At 41.9% G+C, this 10,809-nt stretch overlaps 1 protein-coding gene across 1 annotated transcript; it reads left to right on the forward strand.

Moving 5' to 3' along the window:
- Positions 1-446: 446 nt before the first annotated feature.
- Positions 447-4,250, forward strand: barhl2 (BarH-like homeobox 2). Its single transcript, XM_076079145.1, has 3 exons — positions 447-1,938; positions 2,662-2,887; positions 3,947-4,250. The coding sequence occupies exons 1-3, from the start codon at positions 1,371-1,373 to the stop codon at positions 4,248-4,250; spliced, it is 1,098 nt and encodes a 365-aa protein (XP_075935260.1). The 5' UTR covers positions 447-1,370.
- Positions 4,251-10,809: the final 6,559 nt, after the last annotated feature.

Consider the following 10,809-nt stretch of genomic DNA (forward strand, 5'->3'; position numbering starts at 1 on the left):
CACGTCCGCCGAAAAAAAAAAAAAAGTGGAGCACGAGCATACATTCACCTATGTGTGAGAAGTGACATTTCCCACGAACAGACATCATCCGGAGAGCGTGCAGCCTCCCTGCAGACACTTTGTCAGCTGAACGCGACGCACATTTCCCCTCCACATCCCTGAAATCTGCACGTCGACGGGGGAAAGTACCGAATTCCTACTACCTTTGAACGCTCATTAGCACCTCATAATTACTTTACTAATTAGGATGACATGGTTATTAACAAGATGCGCTGTCATGACAGTCACCACCCCCACTCCTCCCCATTCCTAAATATGTCGACCTCGCGGCTCTGAAGAATACATCCATGAAGACATGTCAGCATGGCCTCAAATAGGTTGGTTTTTTCCCCCAAATGATTTTTTTTTCAATTTCAAATCAGGTCTGAAGATACGTTTAGTTCAAATATGGCAACAGTTGAGCCTTTTACTCTCTTTGAGTAACTTAAGAAAATAAAGCTTCAAGAGCCAATAAACTGAATTGCTATCTGAAAATAAATGATACATTGATAGTTCGCCCTACCAGAGTGCTCGAGCCACTGGATTTCTGCCTGTTAGACTTTATCAAATTGTTCAGAGCTCAGAATTGAATTTGAATCTTCTATCTATTTTATATTTTAATTTCCACTTCCGCGTCTTTCTGTCGCAGCTCGGATATTTCATGCACAATTGTTTACAGCGTGGCCTTAAAGCACACGCATACTTTTTCCTCCTTACTTTTTTTTCTTTTTTGTCAAAAGAGCTATTCTAGAATTAAACTCAACGGTTGGCTTGAACTGTCTCGATAAAGAAGCAACTCCCTGATTGGCGAGGCGCCGGAGCCGGTCAGGCTGGGAGCCAATGGCGGCGGAGGGAGGTGGGGCGGCGGGGCCGGGAGAAAAGGCGTCGAGTGTTTATTATAAGGAGAAAATATTAATTCCCCCCTCGCCGTGGGCCGTGACGTCAGTATAGGAAGTCATTGTAGAGCAACACTGGAGCGATTAGCAGCAAAAAGGGGGAGCCTGATGTCGAGGAGTCAGCCCTATGTATATCTCTCTATACGCCTCAACTTTTAACACAAAGTTCAATATCCAAACACAAAAAGCGACGTGGACTACGCAGACCCCGCACTTTGCTTCCCCGCATGTTCACTGAATGTAACATCCATGGACCATCCGAGCTGCTTGTAAACGTGGATTTTCTCTCTTGGGTTTTTATTTCTCAACTATTTTTTTTATTTATTTTTTTCCCTGCAACTCCCGATTTCATTTTTGCTGACTTTCTCCTGGGTTCGCATCGGAAGTAGAAGCACCTCGCTGATGTTATGACGACTCCATCACTCCTTTCTTAACATGGAAGGATCCAGTGGGTCGAGTTTTGGGATAGACACTATTTTATCTAGCGCGTCTAACTCTGGCAACCCCGTGCTGATGAACGGAGATTTTCGCCTCGGCGACAGCAGGACCGCGGATTTCAGGAGCCTGGCGACCCCTTCGCCATGCTCGGAGATAGACACTGTGGGAACGGCCCCTTCGTCCCCCATCTCGGTCACCATGGAGCACGCCGCCGATCCGCATCTGGTCCAGGACAGCCTTCAGCAGCATCACCACCACCACCACAACCACAACCACAACCAGCCGCAGAGTTTGCCGCTGTCGCCCCAGCAGCAGCAGCCGCTCGCCGGGGCCGGCTGCGCCCCGAGGAGCGCCACCTCCTCGTTCCTAATCAAAGACATTTTGGGCGACAGCAAACCACTGGCCGCCTGCGCACCTTACAGCACCAGTGTGTCCTCGCCCCATCACACGCCAAAACCAGAAAGTGCCACGGCCCCGGACGGCTTCAGGCCCAAATTGGAACAGGACGACATCAGAGGGAAGTTGGACAAAAGAGACGACATTCACAGCGAACTGAAATGCAACGGTAAGAGCACATTCATCTGTTTGAGCTATTGCTGTTGCGTTTGCTGAAAATGCAGTTGAGGTGAATTATTATGGGCTACAAAAAATAAAAGTGTAGCCAACAAAAATAAATATAGACCAGGGATTGAGCAAAACAAACATAACAAAAAAATATGAATAATGCTAATAATATTAATGCTTCACTGTCTGATTCTTTGTCTGAGTTACAGCTTCCTTTATTAGTGTAATAGATGTGAAAACAGATGTAAGCCTGGTGATTTTCCCCGTGCGCGAGGCCTCCCTAGTGGGTCAATTAGAGAGATTATTGTTCTTCCTAGAGGGGGGATCATGGTGCACTGGAAACCAGCTACAAATAGAGATGGATTGACATATTGATTTCTCGTTTTCTCAAGGAAAAGAAGCAACATAAAAAAAATAATAATAATAAAACAAAAAACTTCAGGTGACAAATGCACACAAATGTTTTTTTGTTATTGCTCTAGCTTCGCTTTCGTGCCACAACTCCGAGCAACTGTGAGCAACTCCGAGCAAGTATTTATAAAGTTTGACTGGAGGCGTGGAGGGCTGAGCGTTGCACCTGCACGTGGTTATTTTTGGTTTATTTTAATGGACTCAGTATTGAAAGGTAGGAATAAATAAATAAAAAAGTTTTCTTTTGAGACAGTGAGTGAGGAAGTATAGGCCTGATCGTTTCATGTTTTAATTTTAATTCCACCGTTTTTAGGGGCTAAAGAGGAAGGCGACCGGGAAATCTCCAGCAGCAGAGACAGTCCCCAGATGCGCACGAAAAAGCCTCGCAAAGCGCGGACAGCCTTTACCGACCACCAGCTCAACCAGCTGGAGAGGAGCTTCGAGCGACAGAAATACCTCAGCGTGCAGGACCGCATGGACCTGGCCGCGGCTCTCAACCTGACCGACACACAAGTCAAGACGTGGTACCAAAACAGACGGTAGGTCACCACACCAGCACATGGGTGCAGACACAACAAGAAAAAACACAGAGCCTTATATTGGTCCTGTAAAAACAAACAACTCTTTATTAGGGGAGTGATCCACATGAGCAGAACCACACTGAGACGTATTTACAAATAGACATTTTTTTAACATATTATGTATTAAAGAATCACGAGGGAAATATGTTAGTCTACATCACATTTATGATACATATATATTTTGTTATTTATATTTAATATATTTAAAGCTGCTGAATAGTTTTTTTGTATTTCAGCCAGTCATATTCACATCCCGCATGTCTGACAGGCCTTTATTTTGACACTGCCATTTCTAATCCAAGTCAAAAACCGAGGCAGCACAGCCATGTTCAACTTGTATTCTAAACGCATCTAATATTCAGCATTTTGTATTGTGAGAGGAAAATAAATACGTTTATTTTTGTTGACTGAATACATTTAGACAGGCTAACGTCATGACAAATTCAAAAATAAAAGTCCTGGCTCGTGTCAAGATGTAGCATATTTTGCAGGAAAAAAAGAACGTTACAAATGTTCTCAAACATGTATTTATTAAGATGATTTTTTGCTTGCCTTTTGGTGTGCAGCTTCACTTGGCCTATTGCTCATATTCTATTTAAACAGTTAATCAATGCAGACAGTCAATTCGGATATGTCACGAAATTATTATATTTCTGGCCACATATGTTGTTGATGCACATTTTGCCTCCTCGGTAATACTGCTGAAAATGTAACAGTAAAAATATTTTAAACAAAACATTCTGTTACTTTTATTCACCTGCGACTCTTCAAAATAAAGGCGTATTTGAATATTTTAGATACTAGGTGTGAGACAAGTGTGCTTTGATAAATTTGGACCAAAGCACATCAGCACTGCTGTCTTGATATTTCCTTCTTTGCCTAATTAAACCTTAACCATAATGTGGTGCCTGCAATAATTAGGCCTCTGCATACCAATTAAAAGGGGCGTTTGGGGAATTAGTGAGAGCGCGAGCTGATTAAATAATTAATCTCTTGTATTTTGATCCGATTCTCCAGGACGAAGTGGAAGAGGCAAACGGCGGTCGGATTAGAGCTGCTGGCTGAAGCAGGAAACTACTCGGCCTTACAGAGAATGTTCCCGTCGCCCTATTTCTACCACCCGAGCCTGCTGGGCACCGTGGACAGCACGACGGCGGCCGCGGCAGCCGCAGCCATGTACAGCAGTATGTACCGGACTCCTACCGCGCCGCATCACAACCTCCAGAGACCACTGGTCCCGAGGGTGCTCATTCATGGCTTTGGGCCGGGGGGGCAACCGGCACTAAACCCTCTGTCTAACCCCATGTCCGGACAGCGATAGAACTCGATACAAGACGAGCAAAGACGATGAGACCAGAAACCTGGTTGAAGACGTGATGTGAGTAACTGCATCGGAACCACATTGCGGGACTTGTGCTCTCTCTCTCTCTCTCTCAAAAAAGACCAATTTAAAGACATTTTACAGAAGTAAAGGAGGTATTTAATATAGGCCCAAATAGCCTGAGGCCAGTCCTAAAGACTCTCTCTGTCCGGGCCGAGACAGACCACGAGGACGGCTCATGTCTGATTGTTTGTTTGTTTGTCTTTTGTACAAATACACTTACATTAGCAAATAAACTTATAAAGTTTATTAGATGGAGAAGAACGGAATGAATAAAGAAGTAATGATACTAATTGAATTGCAGACGCTTCTATTCGGACTTGAGTCCAAATTTCCTTTTTTGTACGCAAACGTTTATACAAGAAGAGGAATGTATTCATGTACCAATTACACATTCTTTATTATAAACCGGGTTTAATATTTTCTTAATACTGTTTTAGCACTTGGATTTTTATAATATGAAAAATAATTCACAGCTACCATGTGGCTCTTATTTTATTAATATACATACTATACAATAATTTAATGTATATATATTTACATATTAATTCTAATAATTAGGCTACAGTGGTGTTTTACCCACATCATCTCAGTTCACCCCCTCTTTTTAAAGGGCTGACGTAATCTTTTCTGACATAAATGGATCAACGTAAATAATTAGTTGTGGGAGCATATGGTGTTTAAATTGCAAGACATTTGATTCGGTCTCAAACCGGTCATTTTTCCACGCCTATATGTGTCTCTTGTTTACCAGCACATACATATGGATGCGCAGCAGCTGATTGGTGGTGGGATGAATGGTTGTGATGAGTCGGGTTTACTGGGAATGTGGCCTTGGCTTAGCAGCTGTTCCCTGGGAGCACAGCAGACAATAAACCCGAATTTCTCAGCGTGAGCGATCAGGGAGAAGAAGCCTGTAAGGAAAAAAAACCTTTCTGATAATCTGCTCCTTCAATAACCATTTTGCCGTCAGTGAACTCGTTTGAGAGCGAATAATCTCACTGCACATTATAGTATTTCCAAATATGTTCTCCTATGCGTCATTAGCATTTTAGCATCACCTTGCTTTAATTTATATAGATGACTTTGTTCTGCATTGCGCTTCGTTTTAAAAGGATGCTCTCCTGTGGTCATCCGTGTGTCTGCACTGCGGCAAGACGCTTACGGGAGCAAAAAACTAAACAAACAGAGCTTGGGTCTGAAATTAAGTGTTATCAAAATCCTTTTCCCCCCTTAATTTAGCCTCCTATAAGCGCGCACCCGGGAGAATAGGCCCATGGCGGGGAGGCGCTTCGTGCGAATTAGCGCCTCGGGGCCCGCTTGTTTGGGTTTCTTTATTTTCCCCCCCGAACCATCGCTTATTACAGTGAGCCAAATTGACCTTTGCTGCTCTACAAAAAAAATTAAATTAAATTTCAAAACGAGGATAGCGTGCAAACCTGCAGTATTATTTAACTTTTGTTTTCCTTCTTCAGACATTCTGAAGAGGTTATGAGCGCTTGTTTATTGTTTATTTTTGAGAAAATATTTTTAACATTTTTTTTAAGGTTGCATTTACAGCCAAATACTCAGAGCAGTCACTCCGCCAGTAAACACAGGCTTACGTTCAGCTGTTTCTTAATACTTGGAACACATGTTAATGTCGCCTGTTTAAGCCGCCTGCTTGTCAGTCACTGCATGGACACTTCTCCCTGTCATTTAGTGTGTGTGCGTTTTTCTCTCTCTCCTCCCGTTTAACCAAATTGCCAGGGCCAGAATTATGATGGCGCCCTCCTCGTACAGTGCAGCGTTCAGAGTAATTACACTAAATACAACATCCATTCTCATTACATCGCAGGGTGTATGGATAACGAAGAGGAAAAAGAAGAAGAAGAAGAAGAAGAAGAAGAAGAAGAAGAGAGCAGGCCGTCGGAGGATAAATCGCTCTCTTCTTGTAAAGCAGCGATTGCGAAAAAAACCAAAACATATCGCCAGTGTTGGAAAAATATTAGCTTACCATACTGACCCTACCGCGTCTGCCCATTACTGCAGTATAGTGCCGACGCATGTTGTTCATATGCATGACTTCTGCAGCATTATTTATTTATCGCACTCTGCGGGTGGGGGTGGTGTCGGCGGCTGTGCGGGCTGTTCCAATTCATTAATAATAGCCTTAGCCGTACAGCAGCACTGAATTAATAGGCTGCTACCAGCTCCTACTACCTGCTAATTCTGGCCGTTGCTATCACTTTTATATATATATATATATTTATATATATTTGTATTATTGTATTATTGTTCAGAACAAAGCAGCTTTCAGTCAACTGGGCCACAGTGAGTCTGAGTTAAACTGGCAGCTTACTGGCATGTTCTGTCAATGGCAGTATGAAAGCATATTTATCTTTATTATTATTTTAAGGCTTGATGAGGTTTAAAGACGAAAGTCGACGAAAATCTGAACTCGACGTTTTCTAGAAAGCTGTCCTGATAGAACATGAAATGCGATATTTGGACTACAACTCCCTGTCAATTTTCTGCTGAGGCCAAACAGAGTTTCTTTTGGAGAAGATGAGCAATACTTGAGAAAACACAATCACCGGTTTAAAAAAAAAAAAAAAAAAGGGCAGCAGACTTGAATAAAGAGGATTAGGCCTTTCTTTTACATGGTGCATATTATCCAGAACAGATGGGCTTTAGAGAGTCGTTTTCTTCTTCTTGCCTCAAGGAACCTTGTTGGGCACTTTAATTGCCACTTCTTTTTTTTTTCTTCCCCCAACTGATGTAATGGTGGGATATCTTTTTCATTACAATAATGAGGTAACACTTGCTCTCCTTGGCCTCTCATTATCACATCTCCTACATCACTCACTAAACACAAATTTAACCCCACCCCCTTCCCCTCCAAAAAAAGAAAAAGAAAATCCCTGGCGCTAACTTCTCCCATACATCTTTTACACTGTTATCAACAGCTGCTGCCTACCGTCCCTCTGCCCTGCCTGTGTGTCCACGAGTCCTTTTCATTACGGGCCTGCAGGAGAATTTAAAGATCTGCATAATAGTAGTTTGACCAAGGCAGGCCGCATTTTTAGCCGGCAGCTTCTAGGGGGGGGGCGGGGGGCGGGAGGTGACAGTGAGTAACCTGAAGAGAAACTGGAGTTGGATGGACAGTCTTGATATTTTCTCCGTGGGTGCTTCTGTAACTATATTTTCCCCAATATTCAGCACTCTGTGAAAGAACAAACTAATGTTCTCCCAATTTCCTCTATGACTGCAAGGTGACGCCAAGAGGTATTCCACATTTGTAAAATATTTTCATTGCGTCATCCAAATAGCATGGGTGTGTGCCAAATCTTTAAAATAATTGAAATGGAAGGTTAAAAAAAACACTTTTAAGGAAGGAAAAAACCCCACATCTTTCAACATGAGTTAGCGTTCAGTTTACCTTTAATGCTAAAACATGCACATGTATGTAACATTTACTTATTCACAAGGATTTTATTTCTTGTGTTATAAATACTAAACTTTTCTGGGATCTCTCCTGACAACCTCTAAGTAAATGTTGGGATGAAATAGGCCGAAAATGAATTTTTCTTTTGACATATCTTGTCTTATTTGTCCAAATGCATAGTATTTAATCAAATTTAACTATTTAACTGGAGATTCATTTTTAATTTACTAAATGATGATGTTGTAACTCTGGGAGATCCTTAATAATTGATGCTGGGTCTCATCCACAAGCTATTTTCTTATCTAAAGTGCACAGAGACTATACGTTTTTGTTTATCTTGTGTGCCCAGAGTTGCCATTCTCTCTGACCTGGCAACATGTTACCTCCAGCCCCTCTGTGTTAATATCACAAATTAGCCACACAAAGTATTTCTGATTTAAAAAAATTGCTTTATCCTGACTAAAATGCTCCTACGGTTCGGTTTGACGAGAGTGGCGAGTAAGCAGTGAAAAGGCTTGTTGACACGGAGGCTGCATGCCATCCACTCGTCATCTCATAAACACCCACCTCACGCCTGAGCCTCGACTAGCCCGGACATCTGCAGCAGTCCCGCTGAATGATGCCGCGTAGCTACGACATATCAGAGTTTAAATGGCCTCATCATTTCAGCAAATCCAGCCAGTTTCCCTGCTCTCTTTTTTTTTTTTTTTGTCAAGTGACAGGACAGCTGATGGCAGAGAAGCTCCGCTACCTTTCAAGTTTCAACCAGGCGCCGTCACCATGCGACCGCACAACCGAGGAGAAGAAAAAAAAGTCTGTCAGCAGTGATGTCAAAAGCTTCAGTTTTTACAGAGCAATTAGGGGTTTCATCACAGCGGAGCGATGTCAGGATTCATTACGGCTCAGCAACAGCTAATTGCTTCAAGGTTAAAGTAACAGATCTGACGGCATTATATTTTAAGTGACAGACTCAAATTCTGGTGGTGTTTCACAGAGCATAGAGCTGACATTAAGGGAGTGTGCTCGGGAGGATGGGGGCTGAGAAGCAATTGAAATTACTGCACATTAGGATTGTGATTGGTTAGAGTAGCAGAACATGCACTGGGTGTTTGGGCCTATACCTCTGTGATGGGGGAAACAAAGGACAATGTAACATGCACTTTGCAAACGTCCTTTCAAGTACTCCATTCTTGAATTGTCATGAGTATAAAGTACTGACCAGATGGCAACCTTCGGGTCTGAAAAGGGAAGCCAATGCAGAAGTGCCTTAAACCTTCATTCTGGGGGCGACTCCTCTGGTTGTAAAAAGAAGTCTGGTTGTATAGAAGTCTATAAGAAAATGACTCTAGTTCTCACTCGATTTATTGCCTCAGTAAACATTGTTAGCATGAGTTTATGGACTCAATAGGTAGTTTCAAGTCTTCTTCAACACAACACGATGTTCATCTAGTAAATAATGGACCCATTTAGAGTAAAATAGACCAAATAGCAGGGTATGCTTTAGGGCGGGGCTACCTTGTGATTGACAGGTGGCTACCGCGGCGCTGTCCGGTGTTTTCAGATCAAGAAAGTTAATTGTATCATTTTTGGTCGTCTAAAAATGTCTTATTCAGAGTTCGGTTGTACTTAGCTCCACGCTCTTGAGTCAATTCTGGTTGACACGAGAAGGGATGTTAAGATGACAACGGCCAAAAACCAGGATGGTGACAACCGAAATGCCAAATTTGAGGCTTTAAAACCACAGACCACAAACCAATGGGGCTAAGTCTAAGTCCTCTTCCTATATACAGTCTGTGGTACTGACCCACTATGTTGAACTATGGACAACTCTAACTTTTACTCCTGTCTAAACTGCTCAGCACTGTTTAAGTGTTGCTTGTGACCTCTTACAATGAAGCAATATCTCCTTGTGATCCCTCGTCATAGGCTGTTTGTCTTTAACCTGTGAGCTTCAATCAACGAGTGCTTTTTTTGTTTCTCAATTACAAATGCCTGAAAAGTTAAAGCTACGGTATTTTACAAGAAAGAAGCAAAGATATGAGTTCATCAAAAATTTAGATATTGTTTTTTTTCCCCGTCTGGTCAATCTTCTCACGACCACGTGAAGGCTTTCTGACCCTGAGGTTAGGAGGAGGTGGTGCAACATCAGCGTTTATCTGGAGTTGTGTTTGTATGGACACCAAACAAATGTAGATCTAAAAGTCATTTTAGCTCAGTTTTGGTCTCCACCAACTCCTGAGAAAGACATCTGCCTGTTTAGGTACTATGCTCCACTGTGTTCACCAGCTGGCTTATTACTTTGTCTGGTACTTGGTCATTTTCTTTGCTGAGCAACTAGGCCACAGTGGGTAAAGAGGTAAGGTTGCAGGTTTGACAACCAGGAAAAATGGGCAGAAAGTTGCTATAAAATGCTGTATAACACAGGAATACTAGTCATGTTATGTAGCTTCATCACTACAGAAGACGCCATTCACATGCAGTCACATGTCATTTTCCAATTATGTTTTTTCTTGTGTGCTTCACAGACATACAAAAAGGCAGACAAGGTGGGTTTTACAGATGAAAATCGATTAATAAATATATCGAAACACAAAAACAGTAGGACCGGAAAACAAAAAGCAGGTAAAAATCAAGTAAAAACTGTACAAGCTATGTTAAAGTTTGAAATAAAACAAATACACCAAAAGAAACAACAATAATCATGATGTATATTTATATATATATATACAAATATGTATACAAATATACATATATACACATATCCGGTAAACATCCATACATATACACTCACATCAGATTTATCTTAGCTTAGCCCTGATCTGTGTTGTTAATATAAAATATTGACTTTTGCCGCTTTAAGATATGGCAAGAGTGAGCTACAGCACTAGAGATCTCCGGCTTTAGTCCGGGCTAAGCTAGCACCCTTGTATTTAGACCTTTTCATATCTTAATGACCCAAATTACGAGAAAAATCGAGTGTATTTGAGCAAAATTAATTATAGATTGGCGCATCCATGCAAGAGAGCCACTGGAGTCATTTCTTTCAAATGAGCAGTTGTTTACCCTTGGCTT

Source organism: Anarhichas minor, unplaced genomic scaffold, assembly GCF_050575085.1.
Source record: "Anarhichas minor isolate MPS153535 unplaced genomic scaffold, ASM5057508v1 ptg000071l, whole genome shotgun sequence".
Lineage (NCBI taxonomy): Eukaryota > Metazoa > Chordata > Actinopteri > Perciformes > Anarhichadidae > Anarhichas > Anarhichas minor.